General features: G+C 52.1%; 11 protein-coding genes across 11 annotated transcripts; 8 read left to right on the top strand and 3 right to left on the bottom strand.

The window, feature by feature from the left end:
- Positions 1-852: 852 nt before the first annotated feature.
- Positions 853-3,116, top strand: TrAtP1_000987 (uncharacterized protein). The gene is made up of 2 exons (XM_014090929.2): positions 853-2,563; positions 2,627-3,116. The coding sequence occupies exons 1-2, from the start codon at positions 968-970 to the stop codon at positions 2,756-2,758; spliced, it is 1,728 nt and encodes a 575-aa protein (XP_013946404.1). The 5' UTR covers positions 853-967; the 3' UTR covers positions 2,759-3,116.
- Positions 3,117-3,310: 194 nt separating this feature from the next.
- Positions 3,311-4,408, top strand: TrAtP1_000986 (uncharacterized protein; the record flags this gene model as incomplete). Its single annotated transcript, XM_014090928.2, has 2 exons — positions 3,311-3,750; positions 3,839-4,408. The coding sequence occupies exons 1-2, from the start codon at positions 3,445-3,447 to the stop codon at positions 4,406-4,408; spliced, it is 876 nt and encodes a 291-aa protein (XP_013946403.2). The 5' UTR covers positions 3,311-3,444.
- A 186-nt stretch (positions 4,409-4,594) lies between these two features.
- TrAtP1_000985 (uncharacterized protein) lies at positions 4,595-5,034 on the top strand (the record flags this gene model as incomplete). The annotated part of the gene is made up of 1 exon (XM_066110806.1): positions 4,595-5,034. The coding sequence occupies exon 1, from the start codon at positions 4,624-4,626 to the stop codon at positions 5,032-5,034; it is 411 nt and encodes a 136-aa protein (XP_065966879.1). The 5' UTR covers positions 4,595-4,623.
- A 406-nt stretch (positions 5,035-5,440) lies between these two features.
- On the top strand, positions 5,441-6,494 carry TrAtP1_000984 (uncharacterized protein; the record flags this gene model as incomplete). The annotated part of the gene is made up of 2 exons (XM_014090927.2): positions 5,441-5,485; positions 5,622-6,494. The coding sequence occupies 2 exons, from the start codon at positions 5,441-5,443 to the stop codon at positions 6,492-6,494; spliced, it is 918 nt and encodes a 305-aa protein (XP_013946402.1).
- Positions 6,495-9,907: 3,413 nt separating this feature from the next.
- On the top strand, positions 9,908-11,617 carry TrAtP1_000983 (uncharacterized protein). The gene is made up of 3 exons (XM_014090924.2): positions 9,908-10,235; positions 10,306-10,459; positions 10,517-11,617. The coding sequence occupies exons 1-3, from the start codon at positions 10,147-10,149 to the stop codon at positions 11,528-11,530; spliced, it is 1,257 nt and encodes a 418-aa protein (XP_013946399.1). The 5' UTR covers positions 9,908-10,146; the 3' UTR covers positions 11,531-11,617.
- A 50-nt stretch (positions 11,618-11,667) lies between these two features.
- Positions 11,668-13,449, bottom strand: TrAtP1_000982 (uncharacterized protein). Its single transcript, XM_014090923.2, has 5 exons — positions 13,300-13,449; positions 12,789-13,073; positions 12,650-12,732; positions 11,935-12,587; positions 11,668-11,878 (listed from the first exon to the last, which is right to left on the bottom strand). Exons 2-5 carry the CDS (start codon positions 13,009-13,011, stop codon positions 11,860-11,862), a joined length of 978 nt encoding a protein of 325 aa, XP_013946398.1. The 5' UTR covers positions 13,012-13,073; positions 13,300-13,449; the 3' UTR covers positions 11,668-11,859.
- Positions 13,450-16,697: 3,248 nt separating this feature from the next.
- Positions 16,698-17,560, top strand: TrAtP1_000981 (uncharacterized protein; the record flags this gene model as incomplete). The annotated part of the gene is made up of 2 exons (XM_066110805.1): positions 16,698-16,953; positions 17,097-17,560. The coding sequence occupies 2 exons, from the start codon at positions 16,698-16,700 to the stop codon at positions 17,558-17,560; spliced, it is 720 nt and encodes a 239-aa protein (XP_065966878.1).
- A 40-nt stretch (positions 17,561-17,600) lies between these two features.
- Positions 17,601-20,570, top strand: TrAtP1_000980 (uncharacterized protein; the record flags this gene model as incomplete). Its single annotated transcript, XM_066110804.1, has 1 exon — positions 17,601-20,570. One exon carries the CDS (start codon positions 17,601-17,603, stop codon positions 20,568-20,570), a length of 2,970 nt encoding a protein of 989 aa, XP_065966877.1.
- Positions 20,571-20,942: 372 nt separating this feature from the next.
- On the bottom strand, positions 20,943-21,777 carry TrAtP1_000979 (uncharacterized protein; the record flags this gene model as incomplete). The annotated part of the gene is made up of 2 exons (XM_014090921.2): positions 20,943-20,964; positions 21,437-21,777. The coding sequence occupies 2 exons, from the start codon at positions 21,775-21,777 to the stop codon at positions 20,943-20,945; spliced, it is 363 nt and encodes a 120-aa protein (XP_013946396.2).
- A 452-nt stretch (positions 21,778-22,229) lies between these two features.
- TrAtP1_000978 (uncharacterized protein) lies at positions 22,230-23,570 on the top strand (the record flags this gene model as incomplete). Its single annotated transcript, XM_014090920.2, has 1 exon — positions 22,230-23,570. One exon carries the CDS (start codon positions 22,230-22,232, stop codon positions 23,568-23,570), a length of 1,341 nt encoding a protein of 446 aa, XP_013946395.2.
- A 274-nt stretch (positions 23,571-23,844) lies between these two features.
- On the bottom strand, positions 23,845-24,843 carry TrAtP1_000977 (mitochondrial 54S ribosomal protein uL6m; the record flags this gene model as incomplete). The annotated part of the gene is made up of 3 exons (XM_014090919.2): positions 23,845-24,212; positions 24,322-24,435; positions 24,534-24,843. The coding sequence occupies 3 exons, from the start codon at positions 24,841-24,843 to the stop codon at positions 23,845-23,847; spliced, it is 792 nt and encodes a 263-aa protein (XP_013946394.1).
- Between the last annotated feature and the right edge of the window lie 614 nt (positions 24,844-25,457).

Genomic DNA, 25,457 nt, shown 5'->3' with positions numbered 1-25,457 from the left:
GCTTGCCTGTTTGCAGGAGGTTATGAAGATTTTGCATTGCCCCTTGTTCTTCTGTCTCGTTTTATTCTTGGCATGCCGTTTGCTTGTTTCACATCTGCCCGGCTTCTCTAATGAGCTTTTACCTCTGTTGATGTATATATAGTGGATAGCCATACAATACATTGCCTGCGTTGGACAGATAGCAATTGAATGGTGAAGGGTCAGAGAAATTCAGCTACCAGCTGCCTAGGTACGTAAAGGACATCTGTGACTCTTTCAGTGCTGGTAAGTTGGTGCAGGGGTTACATGACTCTTTCACAGCATTCTTAACTCTCTTGAAGGACTTGGTGTAACAAGCTTATGATTCGCTATCTGATAGAATTATTCAAGGTACCATGTATCTTTTCACAGCAATTTCCATTCTCCCCAAGGCCATACTGTGGGGCCCGTAAATCGATCCGCACTCTTTCGCAGCATTTTAATCGTCTCTACTTCTTCTGTCTATGCAGCACAAATGCCCAATAGTAGCTGGGTAGATACAGACAATGTCTCTGTATATTCCCATACAGGGTTCTCCTCTCGGGTCCGCCCGCAGTATTAATTCAGGCTGTATGCCTAGGGACTTGCCCAATTCGCTGTTTTTCCAAAAATCAATTCGATTATCGTAGGCCAATTAACAAACGGGCTATTGACAGCACACTGTAAAGCACCAGCAGCACTGTCTGGGGCTGCCCCTCTTCTATGGCGCTGCGCCGGCTGGATCCCACCCCTGGAGCCATGTGGAATCGGCGCCGTGGCCAAGACCCTGGACGGTGGCTGTCCTTTTACGGCAGCAATTGGCTTGCGGTGGCCATTCTTTATTTTCCGCCATCCAAAACTATAATCTCTTGGTTTGTTTACTTTTATTCTTTGTTTGTGTGTTGATTTGCGGTTTTTTTTTTTTTTGGCTACGTTACACAGACGAGATGAAGAGTCGGATTGGTGTATCATGGGGATAAACAATGGGATCAGCCTGCCGCGGAGGGTCGCCCGTCTGGTCATCTTCAGCGGCATTCTGCTTGCCGCCTTCACCATCTACTACCTGTCCTCGGGCACTTCCCTGGGCCTGTCGCCAACCAAGCCCGCAGAGCCCGTCTTCATTGCGAGCAAATTCGACTGGACAACCGTCAAGCAGCATCACGGCGTCGACGACATCAAGCCGCTGCCCACGGGCAAGCCCAATGCGCTCCCGCGAATCCAGGCCGGCGCCAGCGCCTTCAAGCACCGGGCGATCAACGAGAAGCGCCGCACGACTGTGCGCGACGTCTTCCAGCGCAGCTACAGTGCCTACAAGAAGCTCGCATGGATGAGAGACGAGCTCACGCCGGTGTCTGGATCGGCCAAGGACCCGTTTGGCGGCTGGGCCGCGACGCTGGTGGACGCCTTGGACACGATGTGGATTATGGGCTTCAAGGACGAGTTTGCCGAGGCTGCCGCCGCCGTGGGCGCCCTGGACTGGTCGGTGACGGACTCGACGGCGGCAAACATGTTTGAGACGACGATCCGCCACCTGGGAGGGCTGCTAAGCGCCTACGACCTCAGCGGCGAGCGGGTGCTGCTGCACAAGGCGGTTGAGCTGGGCGAGATGCTGTACATGGGATTCGACACGCCCAACCGAATGCCCGGCTTCTGGCTCGACTTTGAAAAGGCCAAAAAGGGCAAGCTGATTGCCGGCACAAACGACCCGTCGGCGTCGCCAGCCTCGCTGAGCATGGAGTTTACGAGGCTGTCGCAGCTGACGGGCGACAGCAAGTTCTACGATGCGGCGGATCGCGTGACTCGCTTTCTGGAGAGGACGCAGAACGACACGAAGCTGCCGGGCATGTGGCCGGTGACGATCAACTTCCAGTCGCAGACGGTTGGCGACAGCAGCTTCACCCTCGGCGCGCTGGCGGATTCGCTGTACGAGTATCTGCCCAAGATGCACGCGCTGCTGGGAGGCGTGGACGAGTCCTACGAGAAGATGTACCGCGGGGCCATGGACGCGGCGGTGCAGAACCTCTTATTCAGGCCCATGGTGCCGGACCTCGACGACATTCTCTTCAGCGGCGAGTTTCGAGCCGGCAGGGCCAACGGCGGCCTCGACACCGACAGCCAGCACCTCACGTGCTTCGTTGGGGGCATGTTCGCCGTCGGCGGCAGGCTTTTCGAAATTGACGAGCACGTCAGCATCGGCGAGCGCCTGGCGCGCGGGTGCGGCTGGGCGTACGGCCAGTTCCCGACGGGCATCATGCCCGAGATCTTTGGCATGGTGCCGTGCAAGTCGCTGGACTCGTGCGAGTGGGACGAGGAGCGCTGGGAGAAGCTGGGGAGCAAAACCTTGCCCAAGGGGTTCACGCACGCGCGGGACAAGCGCTACATTCTACGGCCGGAGGCGATTGAGAGCTTGTTTGTGCTGTACCGCGTGACGGGCAAGACGGACTTGCAGGACATTGCGTGGAGCATGTTTGAGTCGATAATGAAGGCGACGTATACGGATCTCGCGAATTCGGCGATTGAGGATGTTACTGTTTTGGGGCCGACGAAGAAGCTTGATTCGATGGAGGTGAGTTACCAACACATCATTTTTTTGGATGAAGAGCTAATGACTTTTTTTTTCTTTGGCCAGAGTTTCTGGTTGGCCGAGACGCTCAAGTACTTTTATCTCATCTTCTCGGAGCCGGATGTGATTAGTTTGGATGAGTATGTGTTGAATACGGAGGCGCATCCTTTGAAAAGGCCGGGGGTAGGGTTGCGATGAGGGAGATGGAGGGTTTGAAATGAAAAGAGGGCAGCATCAATGCTACGTCTTTGAAGAGAGGGGTTTATGGTTGAGGAGGCGTCTTGGATATTTCTCGGCATTCTGTTGCCTTTTTATACCATCTTGATATGGCATGAGCAAATGGATATCACATGTGTCTTTAACGAGGCTGGCCTTTGACATTGTCTATATGAAGCGAGCTATGTCAGCCAATAGTTGGATTTTCTCATCGTATAAGCCACATGGGCCAGAGACGGTACGTGATTCGAGGAACATGAGCATTCCATCATTATCAAAAGGTTATAGCCATGCTGCAACTCTATTTAGCCCAAATCTGGGGTAAGATCCCCCCACTAACTCGATCAGCGGCTATTCATCGATCCTCCAAGCTTCGTCTCCCTGCGTTTGGCCACCCCAACAATGACCTCACTTGGCATGCCTGTCTGCTCATGTGCTATACATTGATGCAACACTATTAGGCGTAAAGGGAGGCCTTTTGGAATTAACTCCGTAGCTGCCTCTTTTGGTCTGAGGGGCTCTCTATCTGGACATGTCTGCATCTAAAGTTTATGGCCATGACCATAAGCTTAAAACTCTATTTCCCACTGTAGCTTCGATCAAAACGCCCCCATCTTACTTCTAGACAAATTACATACGTCTCACACGTTAGATACGGAATTTAGCCCATGATGACGGGCCTCGCTTCTCTCATCGTGACACTATCGTCGCTGTTATTCCGGATTGCTTCCGCGCAGCAGCAGTCGTGCTCCAACAACCTCACCGTCACGTACCCCGCGCCAGTGGCGGCGAGCGGCTGGCAGTTCCGCCTCGTTGCGAATGGCTTCACGAGGCCGCGCGGCATTGCGTTTGACAGCGACGGGGGGCTTCTGGTGGTGGAGTCGGGCGCGGGGGTGACGCATTTGACGCTGGACGATGAGGGCGGGACGTGTCTGACGGCGAGGAGCAAGAAGAGGCTGATAGCGGATGAGAATGTGAGTCTTGTTGTCGTTGTGAAGCTGCGATATGGAAGTGATGAAGTTGTAAAGATGTAATGCAAACTGACAGATGAGTTGATGACAGCTCAACCATGGACTCGCTCTCTCGGGCGACGGCAAGACCATCTACGTCTCGTCGCCTGAAAGCGTCTTCTCCTTTGCCTACGACAGCCAGGCCGTCTCGGTCGATCTCTCCTCCAACCTCACCCTCGTCACTAAGATGAGCAACTCGGACCACACCACCCGCACGCTTCTCGTCTCCAAGAAACAGCCAGACACGCTCCTCGTCTCCCGCGGCAGCAACTCCAACCAGGACTCAGACGCCGCCAACATCGACAGTGGACACTCGCAGATTCGCAGCTACAACATCTCACGCATAAGCAAAGGGGATTCGCCGTTTGACTTTCTCGATGGCCATGTTCTTGGCTGGGGCTTGAGGAACTCGGTCGGTGTCGTTGAGCATCCTTCCACGGGGGGTATCTGGTCTGTAGAGAACTCTGTCGACCAGCTGCAGCGTCAAGGAAAGGACATACACCAGAATAATCCTGGGGAAGAGCTCAACTACCACGGCATCTTGGGCTCTGGCGATCATCAGGGGGGGCAACTATGGCTATCCGTACTGCTACACCGTCTGGTCGACGTCGGGGTTTCCTGATTTGGGCGATCTCGAGATTGGAGACCAGTTTGCTCTTGATGACGCACCGTCTAATGTTACAGACTCGAGCTGTAATACCGATCGTGTAGCTCCTCGTGTTGCTTTCCAGGCTCATTCGGCTCCTTTGGACATCAAGTTCAATTCTAATGCCTCGGAGGCTTTTATTACTTTCCATGGCAGTTGTAAGTCTTACCTCAAAATTGTCTTTGAATCACATGAGAAACGCCAACACAACGAAAGGGAATCGGGATGACCCCACGGGGTATCGCATCGTCTCCATCGCCTTTGACTCCAACGGCCAGCCTACCGCTCCGCAGAATAGCACTAACGCCGTCACCGACATCATCACCAATGCCAATCTCACCAATTGCCCCGACAAGTGTTTCCGTCCGGTGGGCCTGGCATGGGACTCGGCTGGTCGACTGTGGTTCTCGTCGGACACCACCGGAGAGGTGTTTGTCCTGGAGCGGACAAACAGCAGCAGTAATGGGACTACCAGTGGCGGCTCGGGTGGTTCTTCTGGTGAAGGCGGTAACGATAATGCAGGCAATAGTTTGATCTTGGAGAAGCCTGGTGTAGTGGCAGTTGCTCAAGCGGCGGCTGTGGCTGGGCTGCTGCTTGTCTGAAGAGCCAGCTTATGAAGACTTTGATGTATCTACGTCTTATTGTACTTATTTATGGAGTTATTTGATCATCAAACCTGGGGAAACTGAATCATGTGCCAGCTGAATCTGACTCGACATCTCAATCCGGCCTCCAAAAAGGACCGGATAGCAGACACCGGCCCGGCTGCAGCAGATCCGGCCCCGCCTCCGCAGCGCCCATATGTCATCCTGCACCGGTTTTCGGTGGTCATTTCCGGGGGACTGAGGGGAAAAGTTGGGGCTCGATCGGGGACGCGCATATATAACGTTACCTTTTATCTAACTGAAAGGAATTCAAATTGCTATTCTTCTCTTTGTAAATATACTGCAGCATTATTATTAGCATATCATTTTTCTTCTTCCTTGTTTTTTTACTCTCACAGACAAAATGGCGTCAAATATAAAAATTGCGCTTATTCAGCTCTACTCCAAGGTGAGTCTCTCCCGCCTTTTCTTCACCTTGGCCACTACCAACAACCCCTGCTCCTCTTAGCCTTCAGCACTTCAGCACCTCTTATACATGAGACACAGAGACTGACTCTTGAAACCTTTCCAATGGGCTGAAATAGCCGCTCGACATTGCCGGCAACTTTGCCCGCGCAGAGTCCTACATCCGCAAAGCCGCCGCCCAGGGCGCAAACCTCGCCGTCCTGCCCGAATACCATCTCTCCTCGTGGAAGCCCGACTCCGACGTCCTCCTCGCCGAGGCCAAGAAGCAGACGCCGTACCTGAAGCGGTACCAGGCCCTCGCCAAGGAGCTCGGCATCTCCATCGTCCCCGGCACAATCCTCGAGCCGCTGCCCGCTGCCGAGGGCGGAGAGGCATCGACCGAGGGCGTCGCCAACGCCGCGTACTTTATCGGGCCCGATGGCGCTGTGCTGGGCCGCTATCAGAAGAAGAACCTGTGGCATCCCGAGAGGCCGCACCTGACGGCCGATGCGCTGACGCCTCACACGGCGTTTGACACGCCCTTTGGCCGAGTTGGGCTAATCATCTGCTGGGACTTGGCTTTTCCCGAGGCGTGCCGCGCGCTGGCCGCCGACGGGGCCAAGTTTGTCATCTGCCCGACGTTCTGGCTCAACAGCGACGGAGGCGACATTGGCGCCGAAGTGAACCCCGACTGCGAGCGGCTCTTCCTGGAGAACGTGGCCGTGGCGCGGGCCTTTGAGAACACGTGCGCCTTTGTCTTCAACAACACGGGCTCGCCGCTGGGCTCGGCGGCAACGGGCAAGGACGACGAGGGCACCGAGTTTATCGGCCTGTCGCAGGTGGCGATGCCGCTGCAGGGCGCGCTGGGCAAGCTGGGCGTGGAGGAGGGCATGAGCCTTGTGGACGTGGAGGGGCGGGTGCTGGAGATTGCCGAGGAGGTGTACAAGGTGAGGGCGGATATTGCGTTGGAGGAGTGGCATTATGCGCATACGTTGAAGAATCTTGCAAAGTGAGGGATTTGTGATGATGCCTGTGGCTTTTGTATATAACGAGGTTGATGTATTTTATGTGGCATCGTATGACAATCGAAAGAAAAGTAAAAGAGAAATTTTATTTTCACATTTTGTGAATACTTTTTTGCTGCTTGCTTGGCCGGGCTTTTCCCTCTCCATCTGTACAGTATTGAAGCGGTTTTTTTTTTTTTCCACTCCTCTCTCTGGCAAGAGAAATACAAGTCAGCGTTCCATCAGTGTACTCATGACAATAATATATATAAGAAAAGAAAAAAAGAGGCAAGGGGCGCATTATCATCATGCCATACAGGTTACTTTACAAACACACAAATACAGCGCTCCTCTCGCTCCAACACTTCACCTATCTTCTCATCTTCTTCCCCCCTTGCCTGGCAATCTCTTCATGAATCTCCGACCGAAGCTCAACCCCCGACTTGGTATGCTTGTACAAGAGCTGCTCCAACATTCTTGCCGCCTTTGCTCTGCGCCGTTGCATTTCACTCGAGTCTCCGGCCACGGGCTCCAGGGTCTCAAATTGGCCTATGTAGTCAAGCTTGTCGTCGTCACGGTACGTCCATATGCCCTGTACGTTTTTGGGTACCTCGTCTCCTTTCTGGAGACTCTTGAGGACCTGTTCCATGCGGGCGCCGGGGATCCAGCTCGTCCGGTACATGGCTTCGGAGATGTGTTCGTCGGAATAGCCCGCTTCGCGATAGTGCTTTGTCCATTTGTGGAATTCCTTTGTTTTCCAATTCTCATCTTCGGTTTGCTGCTGCTCTTCTGGAGCCTGTGCTTCTTGCGTGCCTTCTTCCTGGTGTTGCTCTTGTTCCACTAGACGTCTCCTTTCGTGAGGAGGTATCGTCTGGGGCTGCTGAAACGATGATGGTAGTGACCGCTTCTTCGATTTGGGTTTGGTCGGAGTAGATGCAGATGGCTCCTCTTCCATGATAGTTTCGAGTCCTCTATCGTTGAAATGGTAGCCAGAGCTTCGAGGTTGATTGTGGCGAGTATCACCGAGTTCAGGGCTCGCAACCGAGTTGCTCTCGCTCCGTAGTTGTTGAGAAGGAGTGTTATCAGGCTCCTCCGGTGACCACTGTCTTTGACCGTCTCTCATCGGTATGCTATGCGGGGAGTTGTCCGCCTGAACTCGGCCGTCGTCCACGATACTACCCAACTGCCCTGGCGCCGGTGCGGATTGTCGTCTCCTGGTCTTCTCCCTGGCCTCGGGTGTTACTGGAATCGTAGCACCTATTGTGCGCCTCCGTTTGGATCTTTGTTCTGGCGTTGGGGATTGCACATCTGGCAACCTTTTTGTCGCTTTTGCTGTGCCATTTCCATTTCGTGAAGGCGTTGTTGGCTCTGCCGCAGCTTCTGCAGTTTGTGGGATAGTCTCTTCGTCTTCTTCGCTGTCCTCGTCGAGATCGTGTTCGAAGCTCAACATTGCCTCTACAAACCCTGCGAGGTGGCGATGGTAGCTCGTCTGCAATAAAGTGGCGATAATCTCTTTGCTTTGAGCCCGGTCGAAGCCCACATACCGCGCTACCCGTCTCCAGTCCACCTCCTCCAGCGGTAGATTTTGCGTACTTACTGCCTGAAGCAAGTCCCATAGGTCAATCCTCTTATCCCTAATGACGCACTGCTTTTGAAGCTCCCTGCCGTTTGCTTCGCAATAGTCTTGAAGATCACTGTAGAACTGGTCTCTTTCCGTAAAGGAAGGCAAACTTCTGTCAACGCCGGTATCATCTTCAGCGCCGCCGCCTTCTTCGTCTTCCTCTTCTGGCTCTTCTCCCTCCTCTACGTTCTCTCCTCCACCGTCTTCTTCAGCATTTTCTTTACTTTTCTCTCCTTGGCTGCCTTCTGATTCTGCCTCGCTGTCTTCAATTCGCTCTTGCCCTTGCGCTTGCTCTTCACCGGTAGGTGCATCGTGGTAAGGGGTTGAATCGTTTTCAGTACCATCGCCGTTCTGTTCAGAGGTAGCCTCGGCCGTAGTACTCTTCCTATCCAGATTCTCAGATGGTGTCGTCTGTTGGCGTCGAGTTGGATCGCGTGGAGCGGTTCTAGACGAAGCCTCAGTTCGAGACCGAGCATTTTGGTCGGTTCTACCAGTAACGGTAGGGGCATGTTGTGGCGCTTGTGGCCAATCCTCTCTTTCATGCCTCCTTACAATGTGCCTGGCAGTTATCGGTGCATTGTCTACGTCCAAGTTGGCCATCCTCGCTAACCGATCAATATCATGGTTAGATCTCAGCGATAATATTTTTACCCATCGATGTCTCCATGATTGATAAGTATGATGGGGGTACTATAGTCAGTTAGAATCTGTTTCTTTACAGATTTGTTAAAGAAAAGGTGCAAGCATACCAGGGCCTCCAACTCCATATACATTTTATTCCCAGCCGTGTCGATTGCTTTTTGAAGGACATGCTTGGCCAAGATAGCATCATCCTGCTCTGAAAAAGGTGTACGAGTTTTCTTGGCGCGAGAACCCGCGAGTATTGGTCGGGGCTGGCCAGGAGGAGGTCCGTTCAAGTACTTGTCTTCAACTTGAACAAAACCTGCCTTGACCGACTCGGTAATGTATTTCCAAGAGTAGGATCCCAGGGGCACGTCTTTCCTTGCGTGATCTGCGATGAGCATATCTGCATCCTTCTCCTGAACGACGACAGTCCCTGAATTTGTCTAGGAAGAATTAGCACCTACTAGATAGCATTATGCAGCACTCAGCGTACCTGGATCTGATCGATAATCCAATCCCTTGAAGGAACCAGGCGGGAAACCCAAAACTTCATCCCCTGAAAGATGTTACCGCCTCCAACAGTACTTGGCACCCCATTGTACGTAATACTAGACGCCATCGTTCTGGATTGCTCTGTAACAGCTCTTTTCGCGCGTAATTATTGTGTTAAAAAATCAAGAGGCCCTGGTTCTTTGCCGTATCAACCGCATCCGCAAGAATCACATCAATTCGCCGTGAAATATCGGTTTTCGTCGCGGTAACAACAAACGTTGTTCGAGGGCGAAATAGGCGAGTGAGACGGAAAATCTGTTGAAGAAAGCAAAAGGTGAAACGCGGTCGAAGTATGCTGTTACTATCACTTTGTAGGCGTGAATTCAGTGCCAGTATCCGCCATAAATGATATCCACGCCTGCTTTCCCTATTTTCTTAGGTCATTTCGCTCATTCGTGGCCTCAAAACTCATTCACACAACTTGCATAAGATGAAGACGCGCGTGGTGAAGGTCGCGGGATCACGTGACTCTGATTCCAGTTGCAGCCATTTGCTCGCAGCTGCTATCGGGGAGGCAAAGGCGAATTCGGGATATAAGAATAATCCTGGCTAGCAAAGACGCCGGCCTTGAGATGACATCAGCTTCTGCAGGTGGTGACAGCTGTCTCAGCCACATTTTTCTTCTGTTTCTTCATTTCGGCTATTCAGCGCGCGCAGCAGTATACGAGCTTCGCGCGCCTTCCTTTTCTTCGTCTTTTTTTTGTTTCTCAATTCTTTGGATGCAGCTTCACATACATCAGCGAGTTTAATCATTCGACAATATATTCTAACCCATATATACGGAAACGGGTTTTCTGCTCTGTCACGAGATATATTTCTCCGTTGGGTCATGATAAACGCAAAGTGCATGATCCGTCCGTCAAAATGGACGCTTTGAAGAAGGTTATTCTTATAATCTTGGCGATATCCTTTATGGTATTTGTGACATTTTTCGGTAGACTACCAGCTCTAAGGTAAGTACATCGTACAACACCGAGATGTCTCACCGCAAAAGGACTTTATATCAACAGGGGTATCTCATAGGAAAACACCCATCGCTTGGTTATATCGACTGATATGGATTCATTTCCCCAACCTGGTGACCAGTGTCGACCAGAAGCTCACCTCTGGGAGAGTAACCGGATCACTTGTATGGTTATTCAATCGTCTCATGTATGATCGTCATCCCACGATCGTGGTACGTTGTTGCAGAATTCCCCTTCAATATGCTCCGTGGCTTACACAGACTTTCAAGATCTTCTTCATTTTGATCATGACCGTCTCCGAGTACTTGTATCTTCCTCAGATCTGGCCCAAGATCAGCCTCTTCACCAAGTCCACCGTTCTCGTCACAGTCGTCGTGCCGTACGTGTTGCTTTACCTCGCTTGCGCCGCAGATCCAGGCTACATCACTCGTGAGAATCATGCCTACCACATGTCTCTCTACCCCTACGACCACGCTCTCTTTCACCCCGGCAACGAATGCCGCACCTGTCGGTTCATCAAACCTCCACGGTCTAAGCACTGCGATATATGTAAGCGCTGCATCGCCAGGGCCGATCACCACTGCGTTTTCATCAACTCTTGTGTCGGGTACGGTAACCACCACTGGTTCCTTCTCCTCCTTTTGTCGGAATGTGTCTTGAGCACTTACGGTGGCGTCCTCGGGCTCTTCATCCTAAAGGCGAAAATCAAGGCAATGTACCCGATGTGGTCTCTCTGGCCTCCCAAAGAAATGGACTGGAACAAGTACCTTGGCATCTGGGGCGTGGGTCTCCACGGCGATATCCGCGTTGGTGCTTCCACTCTCCTTGCGATCCTCATATCTCCTCTGATTTGGGGTCTTACCCTCTATACCATCTTCCTCATCTACTGCGGCACCACGACCAACGAGTCGATGAAGTGGACCGATCTCAAGGAAGATATGCGCGATGGCTACGCCTTTCGCCGCCCTTTGGCCCCCAGTCGACTTCTGAGCAAGCAATGGGAGCCTCCGACTCCTCGGTGGCCCTCTTCTCCGGAGTCCATCATCATGACGACCCTGGACGGACAACCACCGAACATTGAAAAGAGATTTCCCGGCGAGGGCCCGTGGGAACATGTATGGGACTTGAAAGATGTCGAAAACATATATGACCTCGGCTTCTGGCACAACATGGGCGATCTGTTCGTATCCAACTACGAGCCTGGCGTAGAAGCAAGTGAGCCTCTTGCTGAGCGCCGGCCGCGAGGGAGGAGTATATCTACAAAGCTTGGACGCCCTCAGTGAATAAATATGTATGCTACATATGCACACACCCACCATTTTAGATGTATTTAGCAATAGCTTCACAAGAAAAAATCATAACTCTTGGGGATTTTCTAGTAGCACGTGATGTTTTGGGCCTTTTGAACGAGATGGAAAGATTTTAGATTTTGTTTATCATCATTCATGTTCGTCGTATCTACACCTATCTAGGGCTTGCGTAGACCCTGCAAGACTAGTAAAATATGTACTCGTGGCAGACACGCCGACCCCGTGTCTTGCCCTCATCTAAAGCGCTTCAATTGATAGAGAAATATTATAGAAAACCATTTCCAATGTGTGCATTTCGGCGATTACAGAATGGTGCCAAATCTATTCAGACACATTAGCACACTGCGTAAGACACTTGCATAGCACGTCGCACTTACCCAAAAGTTTGCTTGATGCTTCGGACGTAATACTCGCCCCAGTTTCTCTTGGTGACGTCTTCCTGGCCGACGGGGACACCATCCCAGGTGACACGCATGACAGTGACGTGGTCGATGTCGTTCTGGTCAAACTCAATGTTGAGCTTTGAGTAGTGACCAGCTGGCCATTGGTTCAGCCGCCAGCTTTGGACGATCTTCTTGGGCTTTTCCAGCTCAAGGTACTCTCCGGAAACGTTGCCATCAAACAGCTCAAACTTGCCTCCCTTCTTTGCACCCTCGAACAGCTTTGGTGGTGCGCGAGTGAAGGCAGCCAACCGCTGGGGGTCGACAAAGGTCTCATACATTTCTTCAGCAGTAGTACGGAACTCCTGGTCGTCACGCACTGTTACCGTGTTGACAGCACCAGAGCTGCTTACTTGAGAAGTTGTGGTTTGAGCTGCAGGCTTTGCAGAGGGTTGGTTGAGTGTTCTAGGGGTAGAGAAACCACTGGATGGGTTGGACCCAGGAGCGTGTTGAATGTCCTTTCCGTGCTCGGCAATCAATGCACCAGCAAGCTTCTGAAATTCTTTTCGCAGCTGGGGAACGAGCTTTGATCGAACAAGATCTTTGACAGGTTGCTTCTCCTTTGATTCTGAGAAGATGTCAATCTCGAACTAAGCACACGGTTAGATATCTAAGGGGACAAGAAATATTCATGAAGGACATCTACACGTACCACATATTCGTCCTCTTCAGTATCGTGAGCAATCTCGGGGACAGTAATGTTACCTGAGACTTCTTCGATCTCGGCAGTGGATCCTGTGGGGAGAATCAGCCCCAGACGCTCTCATCCTGAACGTTGAGGTCTACCATACCGGAATACTCCAGCACTAGCTTCACGTCAAAGATTGTGATGACTTTTCCCTTGCGCTGGCTAACGTCGACATCGCCGGACATGCTCTGGATCTTGGTGATCTTGGCCTTGACGTCTCCATTTTCAGCTTCAACCTTGGTCAGGTTTTCGTTGAACCAATCTTTCGCCCAGCCAGAGGCATCCTTGTTCACCCAGTGCCAGTTGTTGGGGTTGTGCAAGACCATTTTGAAGAGATTATTCGGAAATTAAAAATTTTAAACTGGTCGTCCGCGCAGCAGATACAGTCCTGTTCAGTCCAATGGTTAGCATCAGTGGTAGCCACGGTCTGAGCAGAAGAACAAGCAAATCAATTGGTAAGAAAATAATCAGAATTGGTCATAGACCTAAGCATTATGGTCATCAATGAAGGGAGTACAAGTCACTCTATGACTGGTGCCAGCTGGTATCTCATCATATGGGGGAATACGCAATAGTGGTGGGTAGTAGGGTGAGAAAGCTTGGGTCTAACATACCGTAATGAAAAGAATAGATGTGATACTGGGAAAAGTTGAGGAGATGGTTTGATTTGAAGCAGAGAAAGAAGGAAAGAATTGGCGGGCTGCTTGAGGAGAAGGAAGAGATGGAAGAAACAAAAGCTCAGAATGCTCTAGAATTTTTGATGAGCCTTGTCCCCACAAAGTGGACTAAGTAGCCTCATAGAGATTACATAATGCGCACAAAGTATGTTGAAACCTCAGGCACAGACAACGGCCTCAAAAATCCAGAGCAGAAGCCCTAGTAACGCATGAAAGATTTGATAATAAGAGACGTGGTCAAGATCATCAAGTCGGTTCAGAGAAATGAAGTCCAATGCTCCATGCGCTTCAACAGATTTAGTTACTGGAAGCTGTTAATTTGCCATCTTCAAAGGGATCAGCTCCGATTGGCGCAAGAGCTTCAGTGTGAAGCACGGACGCGTAAATGTTATCCGAAATATCCGCCATAAACCCGCAGCTTTGCCAGACGAGTCGACCAGGGAGCTGTCTCCTTCTGACAGGAAGCCTTCGATCAAAGTCATGATAATCAGCGTAATATTTAGCTTCTAGCGAACCAGTATGGTACAAGTAAAATATTTTTGATCCAAGCTAGTGGCGTGCTATCAGTTAGCCTCAGCAGTAGTTATACGATCTATATGGATGCTGTAGCCACATGGAGGTAGATATTCATCACATGCACTCTCTTGCCGCTTATAGTGTTTTTGCTACTTCTTGGTACAGGCTGCCATCAGCTCGAGTTGCGCCCTCTCTAGGTAGGTACGTAAGCGGAACATTGCATATAGATATTTTGGCAGGTCACATCAAGACTACCACCGGCGCTCCCTACTGATCCTCTGCCTACCCTGTGATGGCAGCAGTGCCCCGAACGCAACTTGTATGAGCAAGTCAGTAGAATTTAATTTTGAAACTCTATGATTTCATTATTTACTGCTTATGTCAATCCCAAGCTTAGATGAGTTGTGCCCTCTGCCTCTAATAACACAGGTATCTTAGATGTGTGCCCGCCTCGCCTTACTATTAGTGCTAGTAAGCTCAGCAAGAGGCGGGGCTGGCGTCAATAAGCTGAATATGGGCAAGGCATGATACTGCAAGTAGTAATCACAAAGTCAGATTAGTAGCCGCCGAGTGCCGAATCGTCAATACTTTGCTGACCTCCACCATCGATCGATTAAGTCGAGCGCTACCACCAGAGGCCTAGGACAGAGACACGCACATCGAGATACTATTACAATAACTCTCTGCAGGCCATCAACGAGAAATGCCTGTAAGGAGTAAAGGCTGACAGCAACTCATTATCAGATTCCAAATGGCGGGTGCGCGGTTATTGCCATTGCTCAATAGCCAAGGGCTTCGCAAGATCACCGACGGCGTTCTATGCTGTTATGGGAGGGTCTTTAGCATTTTGCGCCCACAAATCACCAGCGCAAGGCTACGGGAAATTGTACTGCGTGAACAGCCAATCAGTGCGGATAGGGCGTATAGGAAAATACAACTCAAATACAAAATACCATCATGAGCAAAAGAGAGAGCCGAGGAAGCAGTCGTGTGGAGTAATATCGATTGTGCTCTCGGTCACAGATTTTTTTTCTTCACTTCATTGTTACTCAACGATCCAGAGTCTGGGGTGGTGAGAGAGCCGATCTATTCTGGGAGATGGATCCTTAGCAGCACCTCTGATTGGCAGCTATATTAAGAACACGCGTGGTTCGAATGGCTGCCGGCGCTTAGTAGCGCATTGCAGCTTCTGGCCAACCGGAGGCTGTTCTCGTCAATAAACTCGCATCGAAGCAGAGGAGAAAAAAAGCGCGATCCACGCAGGGGGCGGGTCGCATGTTTTAGCAGCAGGTACCGAGTACAAGGCCGGATGCACGAAAGATGCAACCGACAGCTGAACTGTTTCTTTGACAGACTTCTCGACAGCCTCGATAATGATCAGGGCATGTCACATGTCTTGTAACACAACCTGACACGCGATGCATGCCTCCGGCTCCCTGTTCTAGATTTCTTCTCTCGGCCGAATGATGGGTGCACAATGGAGGGAGGAATACAAGTTTCATCCCTTGAAGAATCCCTAATCTACTCGTAACTAACAGCCGATGCAACAGACAGGCATGTCTGATAAGAAACAGGAGCCAGCCAGTGCACATCGGTTCTTGTTGAAGACGCGGCCCACTTTGCTGTCACATTGCATCGCACTACTCCAGACCTGGCATCTCCCGGAGTATTTTCTATTTTTTCTTGGTCTTTGATTGTGGTGATTCGGATGCTACCATGCTTGGAAGCGCTTGTGGTAGCAGCAGCCGGCACTCGGAATCGTATGAGCTTTGAAAATGCTTCAGTGAGCTGCTGGTACTCCCTTTGGCTTTTGAACATGCCCTGCAAGGCACGGCCATGCCTGTAAAAGTATCAATCTCTTCCTGTAGGCTGAGGTCCATGGCTGCTTGGGTGGTGATAATCCTCCGTATACCCAGTCTACAGCACCGGCACAAAGTCCCAGGTACAAGGGATTGCATGCAGGCGCCACTAAGGCGCTTTAGGTGCCTTGGCCTCTGCTCGCTTTCTGGTCGCCTCGTCCTAGCGGGGTTTAGCACACGCCGCTCCGACAGGGATCCTCCACCAAGGTTCGCGCTTTCGGCCAAGCAGGGCTCGCCATCACCATCAACGGCCCGCCTCTTCAGCATCGCTTTTTCCCCTCCAGGCGCGCCTCTTGATGGTAGCTTGTGCCTAGCGGCTCGAGCAGGTACGAAGTATGCACTACAAGCGGCCAGCGCTCGACGACGCCTCGGCCGCGCGACAGCCATGTACCTGTACCCCTGGCATGGCCTGCTCCCGCTTCGGGATGCCGTGCGACTCGCCATGCCATGCCATGCCTGATGGCCTGGAATCCTCTCGCGCAAATCCTGCCCTCCCACCTGTCGATGCAGAGCACAGGTACAGGGCGTCTGCGTCTGTATGGTGACAGCCAGCCTCCTTGTCTCGCTAGCCCGCCGGCCGTTCCCCCTCCTCTGCGTGTCTCGCCAATCCGAGGGCTCAGGCTGTTGACCGGCCTCTGTCCGCCTGAAGTCGATGCTCTGGGTGGACCCCGAGCATGGGCAGACAAACCTCCAAAATAGCAGCAGGACATCGAGACACAGACCTCATCTGGCATACCGCCTCCTGGCTCACTAACGCAGCGGACAGGGCGCGGAGAGCGCTTCCACCGATAGTTCTGACATCCGGCCTGGTTCGGGGGTCCATCGCCAGATCCAACCTTCCACCTGCCGTCCAGGTTGCACCCCTCGGCTGTCTCAGACATTCTCTGCAAGCCCCTAGCTCCAGGGCCGCCACCGACGTTGGCGAACACGGGCGGCTGGGTCCCGGAAGCTCGAGCCAATATGTCTTCCACCTCTCCCCGTGATTCTACGCGTCTTCGCCATGCTCTTCATCCGCTCTCGACGACGTCCTTAGCGGGCTACGGCAACCAGCTCGTCTCGCCCATCTCGGCTGTGTCCATGGCCTCATCTCATGTCCAGTCCATGCACACGCCAGCCAGCGCCATCATGCCGTACAACCCACAAGAATGGGTGGCATCGCCAGCGGCCATGCCGACGACAGAACGGCCTCTGACGTTTGTGGGAAGCGATGCTCAGGGTGGGGATCTCTTTCTTCTTTCTGTTCTTTTTATAGACTCTTCTTAAAACTTTCTTAAATCTCTTCTTTGGATCATTATAGGTCTTCGATGAGCCAACTGCAAATAGGAGATGATTATATGCTGACCAGATTTGAAATGACAGCTTCTCTAGCAGCCCCCCCCCCACCTCCGCCTTATAGCCCTCCAAGGAGGAACATACAGCAGCAGCCTCGACCTCTCACCATGGCGTTCGACTACTCACCAGCGCAAATAGCTAGCGCTCCCCCTTCAAGGTTTTCTACCCTGCTGGGCCAGCGACCCTCTCCTGAGCCACCAGTTGCTGCTACGCGCCCATTCCCTCCGCCACCGGGTTTGAGCGGTAGGGGAAGCTCTCGAGAGCGTCTTCTTGCGCTGGCATCCTTGGGACGACGAAGAGACCCTGGACCATCGCAATCTCCAGAGCCAGCTCATCCTGTATCTGCTTCTAGACGGACCGGTGGGCCCTCCGTGTTCCATTCACCAGAACATGAACGAGTTATATCAGCAACCGCCATGAACCCTGATACGTTTCCCCCCGGCGGCTCGAAGGGCTGCCTCCACAGGCGCCCTCGATACGCCGACGTCTGAACGCTCACGGTCTTCTTCTCAGACAAGATGGGAGCCTGGTATGCCCCTTCCTCCGCCTCCGCCTGGACCACCGCCTTCGTCGAGCAGATCGCAAAGCGTACAAAGCATGGACAGAAACAATGTACCCATTATTTCTCCGCCAACTCGCAGACCACCGCCGTCCGGCGTGTCATCTCTGGGGCCCGTGCCTCCAACGCCAGCCGACTGGCTAGATAGCGACACGCCACCCACTACTCGACCTCAGCCTCCAGCAACTCCGGGACACCTACAGCCTACTGCGCCTGCGAGGAATGGGGAGCCGTCACAATCACTGCAGTCACCACAATCCATTCAACAAGTAGGAGGGCGATCTCCCAATCTGACGATCGATACAGCAACTGCGAGCAATCCGAGCGAGCCCATAGAGCCGGCCTTGAATTCTTCTGGCAGCTTGAATCGTGCCAAAGCCGTGCGTCATGACAAGACAATCTTACAGCGAAGAACTGAGAGCCGCACTCGACATGAGCCCCGGGGGTCCCTTGATAGTTCGTTGGACGCACGACAGATTGCCGATATTGTTGTTGTTCCTGCGCCCATCAGCGGCCTAACACGCAAAATGACCACCGGCAAAGCAACTCCTCGGAGCAGTGGGAAAGCGCCTATGGACCAACCCCTGACCGGAGAATCTAATCTATCTGGACAGCATGACTCTCGGAACTCGACTCCCCGTGCACCAGATTCGGCCACATTACTGCACCGTGAAGTAGCTACACCTCCTTTTTCGCCAACACCAGCCAAGACCTACCGGCAATCTAGCGGAAACCAAGCTGCGGTGCCGAAATCTCTACCTACTCCGCCACCCCAGGCCAGGTCTAGTTCTGGATCAGCGGTTGCTGAGGCATCACGCTTGGCTTCGTCCATAGCGGCGTCTCCATCAAAGGAAGCCATTGTGAGCCAGAGCGCTGCAGAGTTTGCAACTGCATCAATCGAGAGATTTCGGTCGTTTGCCGTTAAAGAAGCGTCGGCCACAACAGACGCAGATCGAGTCCGCCTCTTTTCCGACTTTATAGTTGCCGAGTCTAGAATCCGACGAGAGAGATACTCCTCAGCTATTGGGGCCATGGGATCCGAAATCTTCGACTTGAGTCGGGATCTATTCCGTCCAATGAGCTCCACGCGACGAGAGTCGGTGAACTCTCCATCTGTTGGCGACTGGACTCCAGAGTCTTCGGAACCAAATCGGTCTCATAGAGGCTCTGTTAGCTCCGTCTATCAAGCCGAGGACTCATCAAGCTCAGCTCCGGCGTCTGGGAGTCTCCCGCCATCCCCCGGGATCAAGCAACCTCTCAACTGGGGCGGCGCTGCAAACTATATGCCCTCATTGTCTCCTATTCTCAGTATGAGCGTCAGCGACAACTACGAAAACGGAAGCTCGCGTGGCAGACCACCTAGTCGATGGTGGGAGACGGATTCAAATAACGATCCAAACCGGGGTGGGTTTGAAAGATCTAAGCGCGAGTCCAAATATATGGGCGTTCTTCCCAAGGACCAGTGGATCGAAGAGGAGCAAACTACACCGCATTATGCGTCTGCAGGCGAACAAAGCTCCATGTCGGACTATCCTCCAGAGAAGACTGGCTGGCATGACGAGGGAGAGGCAGTATGGACTCCTCAACCGTCGAATACCTCTGTAGCATCTACTCCGTCTACAGCAACAAATCGGCAGAGGCTTTTAGATGTGTCTAGACTGGTCACCATGCCGCCCCCTTACCCGAGACACCACCCCGCAGTGAATAACAGCCACCCCAAGCTAACATCAATTCGTGCTTCCGTACGATCTTTGAGCGAGCTGGGTGAGATTGACGGGTCAAAAGAGAGATTTGCCTCAAGCAGTCATCGACGCAGAGAAGAGGCTTCCAAAGCAGCAGGAGAGCGCCGCGTGGCTTTGAGATCTAACTTGCAGAAAGAAATCAATTCGGGAAATTTGGGATATGCTGATGCCGCAGCTATTGAATCTGACTTTAATGAACAAGAAAAGGATAAAAAGAAGGAGGTGGAAAAAGTGGAATATGAACATTTCCAGAACCAAGTAGTGTTGCCGCTGAATGATATTCTTATGGAGCGAATCACTCGAGCGACAGAGCTATTTGACGACTTGGCCCGACATCTATTCGACAGCAGCGAGATCGATGCCGACATGCCGCAAGAAGAAGGCGATGACAAACCGGAGCTGCTGGAGAAGTTGACTCTCCTCAAGTGGATATTTGAGCAGCGCGAGTCTCTGCACCGGGCCATTTACGACTTGCTATCAGACCGCAATGCTCGTTATCGCGACGTTGTGTTGACGCCGTACCGGCTTTCCAAGAATTCAGAGAAACTCAAATCGGCCGAGGCATTCTTCAAAGAAGACGCAGACAAGCGGGAGTACGCATTCGCAAATGAGGTACTGGACCGAGCACGCGAATTTAGGTCCGTGATGGATGAGGCGGTTGCACGCGGCATCGAGCTGCAGCTTTCTGCCTTTTGGGATATTGCCCCTCCGCTTTGCGGACTTTTGGAGACTATTCCATTGGATCTGGAGGGATTTTGCGTCCATATTCCAGCGTTGGAATACGAAGAGAACCCGGCGTATCATGACCACCCGCTGCAGTACTTGTATAGCTTGTTACTCCATGCTGAGAAGAGTACATATCAGTTCATTGAGGCACACACAAACCAGTTGTGTCTTCTTCACGAGGTCAAAGAGGCAGTGGTCAACGCCAAGGCTCGAGTGCTTGCCACACAGCTCACTGAAGTAGACGGCACACCTATCCAGCCTGAAGATCGACAGCTGCGAGCCAAGCAGATGCGAGAGATTGAAAACCGGCGGTTGACAGAGGATCTCAAGGAAAAAGTGCGAGTTGTACAGGACCAGTGGAACAGCTCACTGGGAACAGCCATGACGGCAGTGAAGGAGCGGGCCGGCGAGTGGCTGCTGCAGACGGGAGGATGGGACGAGTCACTGGAGGACAATGGGGTTGGAGTGGTGTAGGCGTGCGTTGTTGACATTGGCGGCTTACTTTTATTTTATTTTCCTACTTTTCTCCTATTTTTCTTTTTTCACGACAATGATGATGCGAGGAGGAGACGCAAAAGATGAATTTTGATGACATCTGACAATTGGCAAGCGAACCGTTGGAATTGGCGTACATAGATATACATACGTATGTATTTGCCTGACTTTTGATACCCCCATCGAGGCAATTTATACCTGGCCTGGAGCTTTGGCATTTTCGGATATTTCATTGTATATATATATATATATATATATATATATATGTACCTATTTGTACACTAGGTGAATATGTATAGCCGAATATGGCGCATATTACATATAAAACACGAGCACATATGATATATGGCTTTAAATCCCAGTGCCTTCTGATCTTGGACACATAATAAGCGGCCATTCGGCTGCCATTGCATTTAGAGGAGTGTGTAGCTGCACATGTAAAGCCTTCCGTCTCTTGTGTGTGTCTTGGTGGTCCTCTCTTGGCATGTATACATCTGCCTTGCCGTCCTTGTCGCGTAGTCCAAGATGAATAGACTTTGCCTCCAGTCCGTGGGTATATACTAATATTCCCCGTTCAACGCCGTGTTGCCGAGAGCTCCGAGAAAGGAAACGAAGAAAGAGAAGAAAAGAAGAGGGAGAAGGGTAGTGTATGACATGGCCCATTCCTCGAAGGGTGCATGTCGTTCTTTGCTATGTCGTGGTAGGTCACACGACAGGCGCCTCCTCCCTTGAAATCATGTACAAGAAAAAGTATTTCCTAAAAAGAGGACGGATCGTAGAAGAAGAAGAAGAATATATCATCGGCTCTCACTCAAATTCTCATATTTTCTTTAGAAAAGAATCACTTCTCCTCCTTCTTAGCCTTAGCCGCAGGAAGATCCATCCCGACTCTCCGGGCCGTCAGGCGAATGCGCTCGTCCTGCGGCATCTCCATGCCGGGATTATATCGCTCGACGAGGGTGACGTACATGCGCTGGGCGCGCAGGTAGGTGACGGCCTGGTGGGCGAGCTGGGCTTGGTGCTCTGCGTCGTGCAGTGACGGTGACGAGGAGTTTGAGGTTTCGGTAAAGGACGAGCGGATGCGGTTGTGGATGGGAGTTCGGGGAGAGGCGAGGATGGGGCGGGGCGGGAGTTCGCGGAGGAGGGAGCGGTAGAGGGAGCGGAGGTTGGCGGGCGAGGAGGCCATTTTGTTGGATTTGTAGCTGCTTCTTGCGACAATTTGGGGTGTTGTTGTTTACTGGTGGGACGAGGCAAAGGGATCGGCTCGGCAAAGTCGCAAGAAAGTTGAAGCTCGGCTCTAATAATTTTCTCTCCCGCGTCTCTGCTCGGAAAATTTGGCTGGCCGGAGCGCCGACACGGAAGGGCTCCAGCTCCAACCAGCCCCGCCGTGAAATGCGCGGGACGTCGGGGCGGTTGATGGCGGGGTAGCAGCAGCGCTTTTGGCGACGGACCGAATGATGTGATTGACGGGAGGCTTTGCCGGTGATGTTGCCTTTGATTTTTTGCAATGTTCCCTCGCTCTGTTTATTGGCTTGAGGAATCATTCAATTGAGGCTTTGGCTGTTGGCATTCTTTGCGCCTGTATCTGTTCTATTACACGCGGCTGCGTAAAACATAAGCGCCGTCTTCAGTCCTCGAATGTCGACATCCCACTCTTCCTCTTCATCTCCACATAAACTCAACCGATCGACATCCTCTGCGCCCAGATCTCGTCTAATCCTCCTTTTCTCTCTCTCCGTCATCGTCCTTCTCTTCTCGCTCCTCCTCCCCATCGCAGGCATCACGACGGCTTCCCTATCTCTCGCCTCCATCTCGCGCCTCGTCCACCAAGCCGGACATTGCTCCCTCTCCTCGATCCTCCGACCCAGTCGCTTCTCCTTTCCACACTCAGCAGCCGTAGCCATGAGCGCACCAAAGTACGAAAAGGAGCTCCAGATTGCTCAGCTCGCCGTCCAGCGCGCTTCCATCCTCACAAAGCGAGTCTTTCACGAAAAGGCCAAGGGCACTGTCGACAAGAATGACAAGTCACCAGTCACGATTGGCGACTTTGGAGCGCAGGCACTCATCATTGCGGCTCTGCAGCACAATTTCCCAAACGATGCCATTGTCGCCGAGGAGGAGTCTGCGAAGCTGAAGGAGGATGCCAATCTGAGGACCACAATCTGGGACTTGGTGAAAGATATAAAGTTGGACGATGCCGCTGCTGAAGCTCTGCTGGGCGGACCTATCAAGGATGTTGATGCCATGGTTGAGTTTATCGACAAGGGAAACAGTGCTGGTGGCTCCCAGGGACGCATCTGGGCCATTGACCCCATCGACGGAACAAAGGGCTTCCTCCGTGGAGGCCAGTACGCCGTATGCCTCGCCCTCATGATTGACGGCGACGTCAAAGTTGGCGCTCTGGGATGCCCCAACCTCCCCATTGACGATTCTGCCCGCCTCACCACCGACATTGGCGCAAACCAGACCGACAAGGGCCACGGAGTCTTGTTCTCCGCCGTCCAAGGCCACGGCGCCAAGAGCCGCGCGCTCGCGACTGTGAACCTCGACGCCGAGGATGGCAAACCCATTTCCATGCGCGCCATTGACGATCTGACAAAGGCCAACTTCTGCGAGAGTGTGGAAGCCGGTCACTCCTCCCACGGCGATCAGGCCGCCATCTCACAGAAGCTGGGCATTACCGAGCCGAGCGTCCGCATGGACAGCCAGGCCAAGTACGGCTCTATTGCTCGTGGCGCTGGAGACATTTACTTGCGCCTGCCCGTGAGCGCTACATATCAGGAGAAGATCTGGGACCACGCTGCTGGCGATCTTATTGTCAGGGAAGCAGGCGGACAGGTCACCGACATTCACGGCAAAAGACTAGATTTTAGCATTGGACGGACACTTGCAAACAACAAGGGCGTGGTGGCAGCGCCCGCGGCGGTGCATGGCAAAGTCCTGGAAGTAGTGCAGGAAGTTTTGAGCGCCAAGCTGTAAGAGGGATATTTATATATATATAAAGCATGGGAAATACGGGCAAAAAAAAGCAGGCATAGATTCATGTCTGCATGTTAATTTTGGATTTGTCGTTTAATATATACATGTAAGATGTATAAATATGTCTAAACACCTCTCGCCAAAAAGGCAGGCCCTGATGATGATACAAGTCTCCGTTGAAAAAACACCCTTGTCCAAAGCCAACTTACTGTACACTTTTCTTTCCCTCGCTCTTTTCTTTGCTTCTGTTTCTTCTCTTCTCTCTTCACCTCATTTATTTAATCTTCTTCTGCTTCAGCTTAATCGTCTCATCGTTAATAAACACTCCCTTGCCCTTGTACGGCTCTGGCTTCCTCCAATTCCGCACCACGCCCGCAAAGCTCATGAGCACCTCCCGATTAGGGCCCTCGAGCAGAATGCGCGTCAGCGACGGCGTCGTCACCGTGACGCCCTTGGGGATGCCCACCTCCACGGGGTGCGTGAAGCCGAGCTTGAGGCAGAGGAACTTTTGGCCCGGGTACTGCTCCTTTGCGCCGCGCTGCTCGACGCTGGCGCGGTAGCCGACGCCGACGAGGCGGATGATGGCTGTGTGGCCTTCGGAGACGCCGGTGATGTGGTTGTTGAGGTAGGACCATGATGTTCCTGGAGAGATTTCAGACGGCTTTTGTTAGTCCAAATGTCAAGGGTACTGTGGTTTATGCCAACCCGATTTTGGTTGAAGCATCAAGGATAGTAGTTGGAGGAAACATACCCCACATGGCTTTCTGCTCTTTCGCATTCGGATCTCTCACGCTGAGCGTCGCAGTCTTTTCTTCGGCGTTTTGAACCAGGTCCACAAACTCGGGCACATCCATATCCAGAGTTCCTAATCGCACAACGCACCACTTGTCAGCCCACAGGTCCATATAATGAAATGATTCTCCCCTCCATCTCAAGACTAAATGCAGGCAAGAGAAAACCCACCCAATGGTCCCTTTACGGTAATCTTCTTCTTCACAACCGGCTTATACGACGTCGCCGACCGAAACGCCTTTGGCTCTCCCATGACAACCTCCACGCCCGGAGGGATCGAAAGCGGCGTGATGCCCAGTTTTGACGGTCGGCCTTGCGTCGTTGAGAATTGTCGTCTCGCAGAAGCGAATCTGCTCGGGGAGGCAATCGTTGTCGTCGTCGAGGCCGGTAGTATTGAGGGTAGTGAGGAGGGCGAGGCTGCGGCCGTGGAAAAAGCCTTGCTCAGGGCCTTGCCCCGGCTAGGAGCTAGAATTGATGCCATTGGGGGTGATTTTGAGACAAGTTGAGCCGGGGGTCGGTCAACTGGTGAGGGTTGTCGCAATCAAGGCTTGATTGTGGTGGTGCAATGGGTGGTTGATGCTGGAGCTTCGTTTGAACTTTTTGCTGAGTCATAATAGGAGTGTCGATATATTTTGCGCACTGTGTTGTCTTTTTAACTGACCGGCTTGTCCTGTCTTGCGTGAGGATATATTATATGTTGAAGTGATATTAAAAGTCGATAATTACTTGTGGTAGAAGTTATACAGCACCTAGATTCCATTATACAGTACTCTAGCTGCAGCTCAACAAGGTAGGCAGCCCACATATTTAAATACACAACTGCCAAATACATTAAGAACAGCAGTAGCAGCAGCAGCAGCAGCCTAGGTATGCTAGAGCTAGAGCGCTAGAGAACAGAATTGGGGTGCTGGATCACTTTTCTCTCATTTGCTGAATTGACATCAAACCTGAGCTCAGTATCGGATCCTTCGAATCCGACGTATCAATGATACACTTTAAATAGAACGGCGACATGAAATGCCTTGAGCTCTCTACCCAGGGACCTAAGTACATGCTGCAACTACAAAAGGACAGAGAGTTGTTACGAAAGCACAA

The sequence above is a fragment of the Trichoderma atroviride genome, chromosome 1 (genome assembly GCF_020647795.1).
Source record: "Trichoderma atroviride chromosome 1, complete sequence".
NCBI classification, from domain to species: Eukaryota; Fungi; Ascomycota; class Sordariomycetes; order Hypocreales; family Hypocreaceae; genus Trichoderma; species Trichoderma atroviride.
Note: the sequence above shows the minus strand (reverse complement) of the source record. Positions and strands in the feature narration are given on the sequence as shown.